The sequence below is a fragment of the Lissotriton helveticus genome, chromosome 3_1 (genome assembly GCF_964261635.1).
Source record: "Lissotriton helveticus chromosome 3_1, aLisHel1.1, whole genome shotgun sequence".
NCBI lineage: Eukaryota > Metazoa > Chordata > Amphibia > Caudata > Salamandridae > Lissotriton > Lissotriton helveticus.
This window is the reverse complement of record NC_136061.1, coordinates 128,789,838-128,807,837: the sequence shown is the minus strand read 5'-3', so window position 1 is coordinate 128,807,837 and position 18,000 is coordinate 128,789,838. Positions and strand designations below refer to the sequence as shown.

Genomic DNA, 18,000 nt, shown 5'->3' with positions numbered 1-18,000 from the left:
AGGGACGCCTAACCTGTGTTTGTTTTCCTCCAACCTAAATGAAGGAGAGATATGCGTCTATGCTGATAGCTTTACTATTCTTAGAACTTGTGTTAGTGATTTCTGTTGCTCGTCTGAGGGCTTTTCGAGAGCACATGTATGTAATTGGACCTGTGTATCTCGTGAATCTCATTCTGAGATGCCTGTATTTGCAGCTCATTATATCTTTACAATAAACTTTTGAAAACTAGAAGTTGTCCGTGATCTTTGAGAGTAGAGTCCTTTCTTGGGTGAACTGGCTTGGAAATGGGTGTACTGTTTTCCTCCTAGACAGGCAACAAAGGTTCAGTCGACCAGATCGAGGTTTGGATCAATAGATATAAGGTATCGATCAAAATCTCGCCCTTTCAGGCTCACGGGGCTTCAGCGGGTTGCTAATCTCCAGAGAGTGTTAATACTGCCAGAGAGCTAAACAGCAGGGCAATAGCCATCCCACTGCACCTCTGCGTGTGTGGGGGCAGAGGCATAATTGCCAGACAAACTTGAGTTTTCAGCTGGGAATGGGGAGAGGGGGTCCCCCCTTGCTACACCTACGAATGAGGAGGGGGGTCCCCTCCTCTCGGGTTCCCCTTGCCACACCATAGCAGTGAGGCCAGGAGAGGGGGCCTCCTAAGGTGCTGCACTTACAAGGTGGCACCTTTCATGCCGTTGTCTGACCAGGGCCAGCTTTAGGGCAGTGCGACTGGTGCGGCCGCCCTGGGCGCTGACCTAAGGAGGGGGGCACTGTGACCTCAGGGGGGGGTCTTATCTTATGATAGGAGAGATGAGGGCACTTTTGCAGGTGGTTGTGACAGAATCTAGGAGGCATTCATGAGAGGTGGGGCGCCAAAAGTGATTGTGGCACTTGGTGCCACCAGTGCTAAAGCCAGCCCTGGGTCTCACTCAGTTGCATTGGTGCAGTTCCCACATTGGAGGGCTGACTACGGGGCCCTGGGCAGCTGCCCACACTGCCCATGCGTAGCTCCGGCTCTGACTAAAAGCTTCTCTTTATCTGTCTGAAAGAAACAGAGCCACACACTGAAGGCCTCCCTCAATCGGTTTTCACAGCCAGCTTACTAGTAGCCTTCTGCTATCAGCGTACAGAGCTAGAACTGAAAGACTGACCTCTCGGTCAGCATGTCAGAGATACAGCCAGACACCGAAGTCCTCCCTCAGTCAGCGTATCAGAGCTGCAGCCAGACACTGAAGCTTTAACACCCTCCGCATGCTCCGTAAGATCTACAGATGGATCCCCACGAAACAAGAAGAACGGTCACTAAGGCCCTCATCAGCAGCAAGCTGGACTATGGAAACGCCCTCTACGCAGGAGCCTGGCCAAACTCCTGAAACAACTTCAACGCATACAGAATGCCTCGGCTGATCCTCGACATCCCGCGCCGCAGCCACATCACACCACACCTGAGAGACTTGCGCTGGCTTCCCGTCAACAAGAGGATCACCTTCAATCTCCTCACCCACGCATACAAGAGAATCCATAACACCAGACCGGCATACCTCAACAGAAGACTCACCTTCTACACCCCAAACCGACAGCTCGGCTCTGCCGACTTCTCCCTCGCCACCGTCCCCCGCATCCGAAGAGCGACCACCGGCAGCAGATCGTTCTCCCACCTCGCCGCCAAGACCTGGAACACCCTCCCCATCTGCCACAGTTAAAGGTATATCAATAGGCAGAATGAGGGATTTGGGTTCCTGAACTTGGGGCATGTTTAGGCAGAGTGAAGAGCATGGGGTTGAAGGGCTCACAGTGAAAGGTGTTGTGGCCTATGGAGGCAGTGGATAGACCTCAGGTCCTAGGAACATAACGTGCATGGACATAGTGTTGAGAGCTCGAATCCTAGCGACAACGGTGTGAGATGCACATTGACGGGTAGCCTGAGATGCAATAGACCCTGCTTCGCTTTTCCTTTGGTATGTTTCGATGCTCAAACATTTGTGCATAAAGGGAGAGGCCCCTTCTTCAGGACAATATTTCAGATCAACTATTGTGAAACAGTCCGGGTTCATAGGGCATGTTAGGCAACTGCATTTAATACATTCTTTGTTTTTTCATAACAACAATGGAAGTACATCTTCTTAGGTACACTGAGGACAGGAACAGTGAAAGCTTCCATCCTTTAGAGGACAGGTACAGATATGGCAGCAGCAGTGCAAGCTTGCCCCATGATAGTACAACTAAACATCAGACAGTGCCAGTGCAAGCTATGTTTCCCTACAAAACAGGTACGGCATGACAGTAGCACAGCAGGCTTCCCAGTCTCACAGAGGGCAGCATGTGCAGGCTTCCTTCCTCATAGAACTAGCTCAGCAGGAGCAGGCTTTCATTGCTCACAGAACATACACAGTTAAGGCATGAGTTGGGTGCAGGTTACAGATAGATCTCTGGAGCAGGTGCTTTACTCACTGAGAGGAGCGTAATGGTGGATGGCTGTGGTAATATGTGGTTTCTGACATCATTCTCACTTAAGTGATATGCCACATTAGCATCCTAACGTGCTGCTGCTGTCACCCAGGGACGTCTGCGACTGCTGGACTCCAGTAGGCCTATCCTTCAGGGGAAACATCCTTTACCACCCATCCATTACAACGCAGTATATTACATAGCGGTTTTGACTATGCAAGACGTTACATCGACTTGCACTGGAGGGCGCTCTAGACTAAGGAATAGTGTAATTTACTATTCCAACACCTTCCCATCTGTACGTAGACTGGAGTTGGAATAGTAATTCAGACTGTCCCAAAGTCCAGCACCCTCTAGCGCATGTCGATGTATTTGGTTTCTTAACTTGCTATAATGCGACCGGTATCAAAGTATTAATGCATGTTTATCAGTTAAATATACCATTTTACAATTCCATTTATTTTCAAAATATAAAATAAATATGTATAAATACCAATAAAATGGCCAAAATATATAGATAACTACAGACGGAAATGTAAAGAAAATAAATACCATAAAACCGGGAGCCCTACCCTTGTGCCCTTTTCACACACAAATCCCCACTCACATGGTGCCTTCTGATGCTCACAACCGCTCCTTCGCACCTCCTTTTTTGCACATGCCCTTTTCACTCTCACCCATACACAGGTACTCTCACTCAAGGCTGGCTGCATTTTATATGCTTCCTGTCAGCCGTGCAAATGTTGCGTGATCATGTTTTAATATTACGATGGTGAAAACAAAAGTCTATTTCACAAATAGGCAATATCGACAAAGAGACCTTGTTGATGAGGTCAGAAGAGAAAATCCTGTGTAGGATTGTAGACTTAAATCACTGTAGGGACAATTTCAAGATGAAAATGGAGCAACATTAAGGTTTGGGGCCATTTACAAAATGCTGCCTTTGAGAAATATTAATTACCCAATAGGTCATCTTTATCTGAGCAGCCAACCACTGCCTGTGGGCCTGATTAAGAGTTTCACGGATGGGTTTACCGTCATAAAGTGATGGCTATCCCGTCAGCCCTTCTCACAAGTGTAATAGGATATAATGCATTTGTAATAAGGTAGATATGCTTGTGCTGGAGTAACCTGTCCTCCACTCCTTAATCGGGCCCTAAGTACCTGTGCTACAAACAGGCACACAGGTATCACTCTCTTTGAAAAGGTGTTGAATGTGTGCAGGCCAGGCTCTGTGCAATTCCACCCTTGGTTCTGTATTTGTTTGGAATATTAAGGACCACTACTCCATAGTAACACCTCTAGTTTGTAACAGCGCCATATGAATGACAAATATATTCTGTGCATTGCTATAGGATCAGCATTCACTGCTATAGAATCAACATTCACTGCTATAAAATCAACATTCACTGCTGTAGAATCAACATTCACTGCTATTGAAGGAACATTCACTGTTATAAGATACACACTCAGTGTATCAACCCAGCATTCACTTGCGCAGAGCGCATTAAAAGTGGCTTAGATGCGTTTTTTTTAACCTGTATTGTCAGCTATGTTTTGGTAGGGACTCAGTAGAGGTGAGCAAGAGGATACATTGACACCTTCAGTAGCTTCAAAATAGCTACAAAATATGAGTGAGGACTTGTGATGGGCAATAGAAAATTGACTTTTTAAATCTTCAGTGGTGGTCGAGTGCTGAATGAAGACAAGGTGGTCCAAGCAGGTAAGTATTTTTAGGTTTTATTCTAGAAATCACGACTCCCATGACCGAGGTTCCCGATGCATGCGAAGGTCTCTATCACCTGACTTAATATCCACAGAGTCTTTGCACACATCGTTCTAAGCTCGGTCATTGAATGGTGTTTAAAGGATACAGTGTGGTCGTGGCTCGAAGCACCCACGTGCCAAGGTGAAGCACGAGGTGCCTCCATACCACTCCGAGTCATTGACAATCATGTTTCTGAACCCCGCCAAATACAGACGAGCAGCAGTATAATATTGTATTGTAATTGCATTTATATAGCGCTTACTACCCCTGACGAGGGATCGATGCGCTTTTTTGGCAAGCAGCACCCTACTCCGGAAAACATAGAGGATTAGTGTTTAATTAGTATAGTGAAATATGAAAGTGATTTGAGTGGTGGATATATTAGTCAGTTATTTTGATTGAGAAGGGTAGTGGAGGGATAGAAGAGGGGAAAAGGTCTGCATTTATATAGCTCGTGTTACCCCTGATGGGGTGTTGAAGTTTTTTTGGCGAGTAGCACCCTATTCCAGAACCCATAAAGGACAGGGTAGTACATTGGAAAGAGTAGTAGATAGAGGTTTGAGATGAGTCAGAGAGTTGAGGTAGAGGATATATTAAGAGAAGTATAGGGTGAAAAATAGGGTATTCTAGTGTATGCTTTTTTAGGAGAAAAGTAATAAATATATAGATTCAAGTACAATGAAGGTATATAGATGCATAAAGTAGGTAAGTATATGTAGATTAAAGATGCATTAGATATACTCTGCCTTTGAAGTGTTGTACTTAAAAATGTATTTAAAAAACAATTACTTTACATGTTTATACAAAACAATACACATATATAGGTACATATCTATAATTAAAATAAATGCTTTTATACAGAGAGATATGATGTATATTTCTGTTTGCGTATGGTGCTTATGTGGTGAAGAAGAGCCAAATCTTGAGTAGTTTTCTAAAGATAAGGTGGTTGTCAGTGGATCTTATGTTGGGGGGATGAAGAGTTCCATAGTTTGGCTGCTTGAACAGAGAAGGATGTGCCACCCATGTTTTTTTTCTTGTATCTTGGGATTTTGAGACGAAGTGCAATTCTAGAGCGGAGGTTCCTTTGTTGAATGTGTTTGGTGATTTTATTCCTGATGAAGAGCGGCACCATTCCATGCATTGTATAATATAGTATAATATAGTATATTATCATATCGTATAGTATATATATATTAGCCTTTGTAATACTGTTCTCCAGTCACTCGTACATCAAGATGCAAGCAATAAAAAACTGCAACCAGCGGATCTGGAGCAAGGTTTTGGCTTCAAAAAGCAAAGGCTGTGAGGAAGATCAACACACACCAAGGAGACTTACATACACTGTTGAAACTCTTAGCACAGCTACTCATGTAGGTTTTTGTGATCTATTGCTGATATAATAAAAAGGCTTCCGTCAGAAGACCTGATTGAAATGAAATGAACTGAAATGAACTGAATCTGTACCAACCAGCACTGAAAATAAACCAAGGATGGTCAGTCCATGAGAATAGGCCTCCCAGGCAAAAGGTTCACAGGGCATTAGCCGTTTCAAGTATGAAGACATCTCTAACTAACATAATCTCAAAACTATAGGTTTCTTTACTGGGGGTTCTTTTCAATCTCTAATGTCATCCTTTGGAGCCTCCTTTCGAGGCTGAATAAAGCTGATGTGATCAGGTAACCGGAAGAGGTCTATGACCTTGATGAAATCTGACATAACTCTTGGGAACACAAAGGCTTTTCATGCCACATGTTACTGTCAGGGGTTTGATAGTCGTTTTTTCAGGGTTGTCAGTAGCTTGGACACCATGCCTTGAAGTCTCTGACTCAGTTCTTTTATCTCATGCTTGTTTTGTCTTGCAGATAACCCAGATGTTCAACGCGTTCCCACCAGATGTCGCTGGTAACCTCGACTACAAGAACCTATGCTATATCATCACTCACGGCGAGGAGAAGGACTAGGACTTGGACCAGCTTACAAAATATTATACTGTATGCTGTAGCCTTTGCAGCAGCAGATACAAATAGTTGTTCACAATTGAAACCACAAATAACAGTGTAAATAAAAGACAACCTTTTGTGAAGACCATTTTTACGATGAAGTCTGGCGTCCATAATTTGGGAACTGGATTGAATGCGGGTGCTCAGTTCTTGTAGACGTCATTTGACGAAAGGAGTCATTTTCCCTTGGGAATGTGGTCATTCAACAATATTTGGAAAATACTTAGCGAGCAGGAGTAACAGTAGTCCTTCAGTAGCCATACAAACAGAGGCGGAGCTCAGTATCTCTGGCCAGGTTTGGATCTTCACATTTTAGCATTTGATATTAGAGACCGTAAGCCTGGGTGGCAAGATCGGAAAGCTGCCCTGAGTGTCTTAGAAAGGCAACAACCCTCAAACACAATGTACTTAAATGTATTTTTTGGTACCAGCTAGGGTGGGCCCAATATGTTGATCGTAGAGTTGGACCAACGATTAGGACCACTAGTACATCCCATCTGCATGTAGCTGCCTCTCATTGCTTACAGACCCTAACTGGACTTTATGTTTTCAGTGCTTTTGTTGCACCAAGTCTGTTCCACACCTCTCAACTCATCTGCTGTTCCTGTTTCAATTCTTTCTTCAAGGGGGTTCCGCACATTTGCTCCACATCACAAACATCTTCTAATATTATAGCTTTGAGAAGACGAATAATCAACCAGTGGTATTCAAATGTCATATAAATTGGTGTTGGTTAAAGCAGAGCAAAAGCACAATTTGGAGTTTCTTTCCTACCCAGAGAGAAGATTAAACGATTTGGCCTGTAGAGATTGGATGGCGCTTTTTTCTCTTGGTAGTTTCTGAATATGTACTTTTTCGGAACAGTTAGGTGCATAGAGAAATTAATAGCGTCAAGGAGTGTTTTAAAAAAAATTTGTGGCAACATTTTTCTGTCACAGTTTTAAATAGCTATGACTATGATAGGTCGCCAAACTGCAGCTTTGTCATTTTTCTTGAGTTTAAGTGTGGGGGTCAGTGTGTTTAGCTTGATAAATGTTCACATATCACATTTCGCAACTTAGGTGCACTCTTCTGCACAGATTAATACGGTAAGGAGAGGCACAAACTAGTGAAACTTCAATATTTTATCAACATTCATGTAGTTTAAAAAAGTTCTAGAAGCAGTAGTTCACATGAGGGTGTTCTTTATATATTACATTCCTGAGCACACTTCAAACCACAGCCAATGGGTTTCGCTCTTCCTAAGAAGAGCTTCTTCAGGACTAAAACTTTTTATAGGATGCTTGGCTGTGTTAACAACATTTCTATAGTCCCCAAAAGGAACAAAGGCTTTGTCATCAGTTTAAACCACAACAAGCCTAAGGGACGTTACTGAGCTCTGCAGATATATAGGCATCCTGTACACTTAATTGGATTCTTGAATAACTGTCAACAAAGGGTTTGTTCATTGGGCTTTCACAAAGGGGCTGTGGAGAAGCTGCGACCCTAACCGTCAGGATATTCTAGTCCCCTCCGTATTACATTATAATTACTGCCCTAGGTCCTTAAAGATTCCTGAGCTTCTCAGTAGGGTGTTGCTGCTATCAATTTATTGTCCATATTGAGTTTGAAGTTTTCACCAAAGCCGCTGCATCCACACACACAAAATAGCAAATTCTTGAATGCACAATCACTCCTGGTGACAAAGAAGAAAGCTCGAATTACATTATAATTACTGCCCTAGGTCCTTAAAGATTCATGAGCTTCTCAGTAGGGTGTTGCTGCTATCAATTTATTGTCCATATTGAGTTTGAAGTTTTCACCAAAGCCGGTGCATCCACACACACAAAATAGCAAATTCTTGAATGCACAATCACTCCTGCTGACAAAGAAGAAAGCTCGAATGACGTGTGAGGTGTGCATCTGTCTTTGGAAATCTCGTCTGGATCTTTGCTAAAACCCAGAATTCAGTGGGATTCGAAATGATCCCAAGCAGAGTTCTCCTTAATCCTCACCAGACTTGGAAGTTTTGGCAAAGGTTGATGTTTATCTGAGTGAGCCAGACTTCCTCAGCTTCTCAGTGGGTTTGAGTCTAGAGGGCATTTTGGCATGTGTTGACAATGACCTTCACTTCTTCTTTTGGTGGGGCAAATGCTCAGCCTCAGGGCTTCAGACTTTCTGACGTGGATCAAATTAATCATTCCAGTGTCATCCGTTGATCGTCTTCCTTTCAATTGTGTTTTCACTTGAGCAATCAGTACAATGCAGTGGAACTCAATCCACCAAATAACTTGGTAGTAATACTCATGTCGGATGTATGATAGTACAACGCGATGATTTTGATCGCGGTACTTTACATCGCGGATTTTACAACACAAGTTGTTACAACGACTTGCGTTGGAGGGCGCGGATTGAGGATTATTATAATTTTCTATTCCAACACCAGCCCACGTAACAGTAGGGAAGGTGTTGGAATAGAAAATTACAATATTCCTCAACCAACAGCGCCATCCAGCGCAAGTCGTAGTAACAACTTGCGTTGTAATGGCAGCGTGGACGTTTACCCTCATGTCAGGGCATCGAGATACCCATCACTGGGTTGACTACACACACACATAAACAAACAGCCACACACACACGCATGCAAACTCGCATACACACTGCGTACACCCACTATGGACAGTGGAAAGTTTCAGATGAGATGACACAGAACGTAGTCTTTTATACATTTGCTGCCTCAGAGGGTAACAGTGGATATGTAACATACCCATTCCAGTTTTTTCCGCACACAGGTCAGTCTGATTAATACATAACTATTTAAAACAATCTTTTTACTGGTCAGGGTTTAGTCTCCATCAGCAAGTTTGGTTGAAAATTCTATTTCACTTCTTGCACTTGAAAAGCTCCCGGGTGTACAACTTTTTCATGCCTAGCCCATCCTGATAAGACTTTTCCTTGACATGTAAATGTATTGTCCATCACATTGTGTTACAGTCAATTGACATAGTCCTGAGCTTACAATGCTCAATTAGCACACCTAGCTAAGACTTTGTTGATACACTGGACAGTCATATCTTAGTTCTATGGTTGAAATGTTCTTTGCATGCAGTCCGTGGGTAGTCAATAGCCTAGATTAGTATAAAACTCTCTTAACCCATTCTGACCAGGCATATATGTGCTGCACGTGGTTTATTGCAGACAAGGGGTTGAATGTCAGAATATTGATAGCAAAAATATTGTCTGACATAAATATCATGGCCTAAATATCGTTTAAAAAAATTGGAATTGGCTATCGTAGTCCATAGTCACTTTTGCTGTGAGTCTGCGGGTCTGGAGTGAAACATTCAGGATTGATTCAGATCAGGAGCTTGTAGGCAACATATACATCTAGGATATCATCTAAGTGGAGAAGAATTGCACACAAATAAAATATTTTCCACAGTGTTGTGATTGCAAATCTTTTTTTTGGGAGTAAATTCTCGAATGCTTGATAATTTACAGATTTTAGACAACACTAGTTTCGTCTTGTCAGTGACGACGATGACTTCTTCATTCCTAATCAACGCTTGTGTGTTAAAATAAATCACATGGGGCTAACTGAATAGCTTCTCGTATCATATAATGTACCTCGTATGGATGTATGTCGTTACAACGCATGCTTTTTCCACGCATGCCTTTACAACGCAGGTTTTACAATGCAAGTCGTTACAACGACTTGCGTTGGGGGGCGCTGGATAGTGGAATAGTTTAATTTACTATTCCAACTCCAGTCCCCGTGAATAGTAGGGAAGGTTTTGGATAGTAAATTAAACTATTACCTATCTAACAGCGCCCTCCGTAATACCTGCGTTGTAAAGGTACTGCGTGGAAAAAGTTTCGTTGTAAAGGATGTTTCCCCCTCGTATATATGCAAGACGAGTGTGTACAGTCTGTCAGCAAATAGCTCTCATGTTCAATAAATCCTTGTCCATATTTCTTTCTAGAGTAAATAAAGGATGAGGTAGTGAGGGATAGTAGGTTTGTTGCCAGATTTCTGATGCACTTTGACTGAACGTGCACTGGATCCCTGTCAATCAGGTTCCCAGTGTCTGTGTGCTTTCCAAAAACTATACCTTTGTTTAGCAGATATGCGTACCTTTGTTTAGCAGATATGCGGCCCACATGTAAGCCACTTGCAAAAAGGTGTAACGTGTACGAAGGGCCTTGTGACTAGAGAGGGTCTCTAAGGCCTGCAGCATGTATTGTGTCACACTCAGAGATCCCTCACCTAACAAATATTCACTGTGTTTTGGTGCAGACATGAGAGTCGACATGGCACACACCCCTGCATGCCATGCCTACAAAACACTGACTGTGTCATAGGTAAGTCACCCCTGTAGCATGCCTCACAGCCCTAAAGCAGGGTGTACTATACCACAGGTGTGGGCATAGCTGCATGAGCAATATACTCCCACGCTGTCCAAGTCCATTCTTAGGCATTGTAATTGCAGTGAAGCCATGCTGAGTACATGGTCTGGGAGTTTGTCATTACAAACTCCACAGCTCCATGATGGCTCAACTGAATGCTAAGAAGTTTGGTATCAAACTTCTCAGCTGATGCCAGTGCTGGATTTATTACAATATGCACGCAGAGGACATCTTAGAGATGCCCCCTGAAAAATGACCCATTCTCTAGTGTACTGCTGATTGGTCTGCACCGACCTTCTCCACACAGGCATGTTTCTGTCCCCTCTGGCGGGAGCCCTTGTGCGTTCGTGGGTCAGGAACAAAGCCTGCCTGGGGTGGAGGTGCTTCTCACCTACCCCTAAGCAGGAAAAGCATTCAGAGCGGTGAGCCTCAAAGACTTCCTGCCCTTCGTTATGCTAGCCAGGGCCTCTCCAGCCAGTGGAGATGCCAGTCCCCTAGAACAAGCCCCACTTTGGGCTATACGGTCGGTGGGAAAATTAGTAAACAGGAGAGATGTGTCCCTTCTCTGCCAGGACCACCCCTAAGGTGTGTAGGACTGAGGTGGACCCCCTCCTTAGAAAATCCTCCATCTTGAATGGAAAGATTTTAGCTGATCATGTTAGGTAAAGTGTGTTGGGCAAAAAACAGAAAAAGCACAATGAGAGAATCAAAAAATGATCTTAACACAATCCTTCAAAAAACAAGGGACACCCAAAGGTACCATTGGGATATTAGGTGAACTTAAAGCTAAGATCTGTTTTTAACCTGCGTTCTCAAGATGCAGTTCAAAATCCTGATAGAGATTGATAACACAGAAAAGCCTATTGAGTCTTTGGCACGGCAGTCTGTCACGCACTAGACGCAATAAGAGATTCTCTATTCCCTGCTTGACTGCCTGAGAAGAGGGGGATTCCTCCCAAAAGCCACGGTGCCACCCTGGCGAAATATACATGTGAAAGATGACTAGTGTCTTGTTAAAGATGGTCCCTGTTCTGAGACAAAAACCACACAAGGCAGTAAAACCCTCCTTGGCTCTACTGGAACTTCTTGATTGTAGTTGATAGTTACAGCAGAAGTTGAATAGCTAGGCACCAAATACACCCTGAATCAGGGATAAGAAAGAGCCCAGAATAAAGTTTTCCAGAAAAAAGAATCCAAAAGGAAACCTGATGAACAACAGCAACAATTTAGAGACAAAAAGATAACTAAATGGGTGATGAACATGATGAAGAAAAGGGAAACATTTTGTGACATATCCCTCTCCAGAACAAGTATCCTAATATGTGTTCCAGGCCGGAAATGACATCACTGGAAAATAGGCTCCCACCATCTTGGTTTGGGTACTTCAGGGAACAAACACTGGAGAGGTGATCATCTTGGAAAGGCATAGATTGAAGGCTGGGTATGCCTCCTTGTCCAGAACACTTTTAGCAAAACGTGGCGGGTGAAGGAAGAAGAACTGCCTATTGGATATCTTTCGCTTCCCAACAACAATCCACGTTGCAAGCGGAACTCTCCGCTGAGCGACTCTTCACTTTGCAACGGCAGTGAGAAACAAAGATGCGTTGTTTTGTTCTTGAAATGTGTGTGGCTAAGGGAACACAAAGCCACCTCCAGTGAGTCTTGCTCTTAGACAAACAGATTTGTACACCTTTTCCCCCCTATTTTCCTTGTACTGTCTGCATACATTTTCTATGACTGTCTGCAGAAAGCAGTTAACTTAGCTGAAAATTTATGAAACTGCACTAACAAGGAAGCCCAATGCAGGTCATCCTACGATGGCAAGAGGTTTATCAGTATTGCATGCAAACACTGCAGAGGCAAAAATATATCAAACCATTCTAGTGAGCTTTGGGTCAGCCCTTGCTTATCATGTGTTGACTTTCCTGTCAATCTCTTATTATTCTTTTTTGATGGTTTACTTTCCTCTTGTGTTTGTTCCTACGCTGTAACATAGCTTTTTTACCATCCACTTGATTGGATGACGTATTTCCTTTCAGTGCTTACATTCAAAATTTTATTTTGCACAATGCAGCACACATAGGAGTTGCAAATCGCCAATTCTGGATTCTGAGTTGCAAATTCTGGATTGTTTATGTTTAGGAAGGGATACCATCTGCACATAAACAATCATTCCCTCAACATAGGCACCCTTGCACTATGATGCAACAGTGCCTGCATTGGCGCTAGGCAGTTAAATTTAGCGCCAGCTCGGGGAGAAGCACAAGGGTGTGCTGTATTATTGTAAATACAGCACATCTCTGCGTTTCTAAAGTGAAGGAGCACGGCGTTAGCAATTTTGGAGCTAACCTGCACTCCGCCACTCTCTTGTAAATATGCCCCAAAAGTTTGCAGTACTGAGCAAAGCAGCTACACTGCTCTAACACATACATTAAAAATATTGCCAAACCTAATAGCTCTGGCTAAACACATAAGCTTCCAAAGGCGAGACCTATTGGCTATGCCATGGCTTGTTTTTTCATTACAAGAGATTTCGGAAGCACAGCACAAGCGCTGTGCAGAGGAAACCTAAAAAGATCCCTCTCGCATCTGATTTAGTTTGAGGATAATCGCAGCCCTAGGATGATGAATGTCAACATTTGCACACAGTAAAGAGGGAGATTTTGAAAATATAATCATGTGAATGTATTTTCTCTACTTACTTGCATTGGAGTAGAAATAATCTGGGGCAGGAGAAAGCTATAATAACGTCATTTTAAGCTATAAACCCTAGGCGCCTCCAGTTTGAATCAGGTGTGTTTTAATGTATCTAGATCTCTACCTTTATTATCAAATGCATGGCCATGAACAAGTTTATACCAAGATTCTACATTACATGGTAGCAGGCGGAAGGGTAAGGGTATCCCCGGATACTCTGTGTGGTTGGTAGGGTGTGAATTTACGACGTGATCTGTGTGGGAAAAATGGGTGTTGTGTGCATGATTTGAAAGGGTGCTCCAGTACTGTTTGTACACCTGGAGATGCGCCTTAACGTGGAAAGATGCAGAAAGATTCAGGATTGATAGAGCTCAGTGCTTAAAATGGTGCAGGTACTCCTTTTTGCTGCTGAGAAGAGCAGGTACTCTCCCATTGACAGCATTGCAGTCGTGCTGAGAAGTGCTGGTACATCCCCTTTAAAATTAAAGAAGGGGAGATACTGAGTACCAGACAGTACCTGCCCATTGGAAGCACTGATACAGCTGAATTTAAAGATACAAACTAACTTCATCTTGTCTCACTATGACTGAGAGGTCATTTCACTGGGGAACAGCCAGGTCTATTCTGCTCTCTGGGAATCATGATGATTTTGAATGAATCCTCCTATTCATGCCGGAAGTGAGTTTCAGGGATTGAGCGCCTACACAGACAAGCACCAAGGTTCACCCTTAAATCTTGCTGACCATGGAGAGCTTGTATTTGTAAATGCACTGAGAACCGTGAAGTCCAAACCCCACTAGCTGCCTTTCCGAATTAACCAAAACTAGGGCCCTCATTTATTAAAAGTAGGGCATCGCTGGGGAAAAACAGTGATGCAACACTTTTCATTACGCCCTCCTTACAACACCATGGTTACGCCGTATTTACACTACAGCGCTTCATGTCACAAGGATTGACGAGATGGGAAACGTCGTTTACAACGCAGTCGTTACATCGCGATGCCATTACATCGCGGTTTTTAGAACGCAAGTCGTTACAACGACTTGCGCTGGATGGCGCTCTAGGACAAGGAATAGTATAATTTACTATCCAACACCTTCCCTACTGTATGTAGACTGGAGTTTGAATAGTAAATTATACTACTCCTAAGTCCAGCACCCTCCAACGCAAGTCGCTGTAACGACTTGCGTTGTAAAAACCGCGATGTAATGGCATGCTATGTATTAGCATGCGTTGTAATGTCATACAACCGACCAGATACATCAGGAATCCTGACGTATCTGGTGGCGCAGTAACGACACATCGCTGGAGTGTGTTGGTCAACTGTTGCAACTCCAGCAATGTGTCATTACACATGGGGCGAGTCCCACGTGAAAGGCCCTGCATCGCTCCGTTCGCCTGCTAGAAGCAGGCATAAGGATTTGACGCAGTCAAGTCATAGGAGTGGCGCAGTGAAACCTTTAGTATTTCACTGCACCACTTCTACAAGCCTTTTTTACGTGGGAACGCACGATCTGCATACATTATACCTGACGCAGGTATAATGTAGCGCAGGTATTTACAAAGTGACACATCTGCCTAGACGCATCACTTTGTAAATAGGGCGCTTTATTGCGCATTGATAATGCCGCTGCAGCATCACGAAAAGTGACACAACGGCGGATTAAGCTCTTCATAAGTAAGTGCCTAGATGTTTTACAAAGTTTGTGAGTGTCTACAGAGGATAAAATGTCTTCACACTAGGGCACGAAATTTCTAGCTGATTTATTTTTATCACCGAAGACTAGAAATGTCCTAAGTTAGCACCTTCCAAGTGCACCAGATGGGTGAGCATAGTTCTCTTTTCAACTCAACACTGGGGTCGGATAAAAACCCACCGCAAGCATTGAGATATTTGGTTGTTTTATGTTAATGAAACCAATGCCACTGAAAGGCGTTAGGGCTGGGAAAGGCTTGGGGCCTTATTTATGAGAAGTGTTGCATCGCTGCGACAAAGCAGCGATGCGACACTACTCAGTGCACCCTCGTTGCGACACCATGGATGCACCATATTTATAGTATGGCGCATCAAGTTGCAAAGAGTTACAGATACGTCAGCATTACTGACGTATCTATCGGTGCAAAAGTGATGCTTTGCTGGGGTGTGTCTAAAACAGACGCAACTCCAGCAATGTTTCCTTTCACATGAGGCAAGCCCCATGTGAAAGAAGCTGCGTCACCCTTACAACTGCCACGAGGCAGGCAAAAGGTTTTGATGCAGTGGCGTCCTAGAAGTAGCCTAGGAAATCTTTCAGATTTCAATGCGCCCCTTCTACGAGGCTTTGATGCAGGGGCAATGCGCACCCTGCATACATTATACCTGACACAGGTATAATGTAGCGCATGGTTTAATGAAGTGACGGATCAGCCTAGATGCGTCACTTCGGAAATATGGCGCAACGTGGTGCATTATTTACTCCACGGCAGCTTCACTAAAAGTGATGCAGTGGCAGCGTAAATGTGACACAGGGCTTCATAAATAAGGTCCTTAGTTTCATGTCAGTGGCAGACTTTGTAGGTCACCGAAATATTGCAAGCATAAAATTGGTAGCAAGTGCACAAGACATAACCAATCACAGATAAATCTAACTAATGCATTCTGCCAACTGTAGCCTTGTTTATTGCACATTACTAAACTGGACTAAAACATCTAAAAACAAAGATTTGTAAGAGAGGAGGCCAGATCTGCAAGCTTATCACACGACATGGAGTCATCTGGTAATCTCAGCCACAGAGAGACACAAGAATGCTCTTCTTAGGACCAGCAAAAGACCTCAGGATGAGGTGCCCGTCACCAACCACTGTGCAGTTGTTCATACATCAGCATGATCAGTGACTGTAGACAGAAGGGGAGAGAGAGGATGCCTCCTCCTAGGGTGAATGATACAGAATCTGTTGCAGTGGAGCAAATGTTAAGTTGGGCTTTCTGAAAAAAAGTATATTTTCTAATATTGGGCAATTTTGGAACGTGCTCAACTGGGCTTGCAAGTAAAGTGGCATGGTCACTACGTCCTCCTGTGCACCTGCAGTCGAATTTGCAATACTGTTGCACATGCTGTCCGTTGTAAGTCAGGCCTAGCGACTAACTTGGCACAGGATCAATGTGCCTGGCTTTAAGAGTGAATGATCAGTAGCAATTCGAACCTCTTTTAATACAGTTCAATTGACCTCAACCAAATTAATGTATTCATTTCTATAGGACGGTAAGGCGTGTGGCAGCTGAAGTTTACTTTAAGGGTAAAGTCCTCTGGCACACACATCCATAGACATAACGCGCTACAAAGATCCCTGTTAAGAATTGGAAATATCCTACTCTTCCCATGATCCAAGACGGACTATTACTGATGCTTGGAAGAGACCAGTCGTCTCCATGCAGCACACTGACAAGAGATGACCCTGGGCCCAGTGCACAAGAAACATGAAGGGAGCTTAGAAAGTAATATGGCGCCACGGAAACGGTAGACGTGGGTTACAAACGCAAAACATTCCCTATAAAAATCCTGGAGCAGGTCTGTGTGCTTCCAGAGGTCTTGGTGACCTATATTATTATGAGATCTGTCTGCACGTCAATAACACATGTGGGGCAGGTCAATGCCCTGTTCATTTTTCGTGCTCACATCTTACCATTCTAACTAACACTTATGGGCTCCTTGGAGCGAATATATACCTTTACTATGCATGCTTTACATTGCATGTCATTACAACGCGGCTGTTACAACGACCGCGTTGTTACTTCGCAAACGATTAAATCGCATTTCATTTCAACTACTTGCTGTAGGGGGCGCGCTGGACTTAGGAATAGTATAATTTACTATTCCTACTCCAGTTTTGTGCAATAGCAGGGAATGTGTTGGATTGTAAGTCCAACACCTTCCGCCCCCTACAGCAAGTCGTTGTTATAACTGCAATGTAATGGTTTGCGTTGTAACAACTGCGTTGTAATGGCATGCGATGTAAAGCATGCGATCTAAAGGCTGTTTCCCCTTGGAGCTTGCCAAACCCAGGCAAAAACAACAGTTGATGGACAGAATGCAGAACAATGTCATACATTCACCCCATTACAGAGATCTGGGCCTAAATCCATCGTTTTTTGCACTCCACACCACCCCAGTTCAGACATGGCCATATGCAAATCAGCCTTGACCCTGTGCCTAATGGGAACAGTCCAGCCCGAACTGCCAAGCCATGTCTTTCCTGGACCGGAATCAGGCATCCTAGGACCGGTTTCTGGCTATCAGCCGTCTTCAGCAAGGATAGCTTGATTCCAGTGGTGTGGAGAGCATGGGACTCACGTCTGAGCATCCCCAGCCCACTCGGGGTGACAAATGCAAAATGCTTGCCAAACCCAGACTGGCCCTACCCAGCATCTCCAGCGTCTTTGCTTGTGTGCCTGTAAATCTGCTTATCAGCCCTGAACAGCAGGCAGAATCTGTCCACTCTCTCTTCTGCCAGTGGCGGTTGACACGTTAGGTGGTGCGGTAGATGGAGGAGGCGCGGGGGAGCACAGAAGGGGGATCGCGTGAAGGGGTTAATAAAAAATAAAAAAAATAACACTTACCTGGAGCAGCAGGCTGTGCAATGCACGCGCTGCTATTATGCTTTGAAAGCAGCACAGGGATTGGCCTGATCGGGCTGAAAAGATGCTCTGCTCAGACCTAGGAGTCAG

General features: G+C 43.9%; 1 protein-coding gene across 1 annotated transcript in view; it reads left to right on the top strand.

The window, feature by feature from the left end:
• Positions 1–6,306, top strand: part of LOC144822182 (myosin regulatory light chain 2B, cardiac muscle isoform) — a 131,050-nt gene extending 124,744 nt beyond the window's left edge. Inside the window, exon 7 of the mRNA XM_078679374.1 lies at positions 6,075–6,306. Coding sequence (XP_078535500.1) covers positions 6,075–6,173 — 99 coding nt within the window. The 3' untranslated portion in view covers positions 6,174–6,306. The remainder of the gene's footprint in view (positions 1–6,074) is intronic.
• The last annotated feature ends 11,694 nt before the right edge of the window (positions 6,307–18,000 follow it).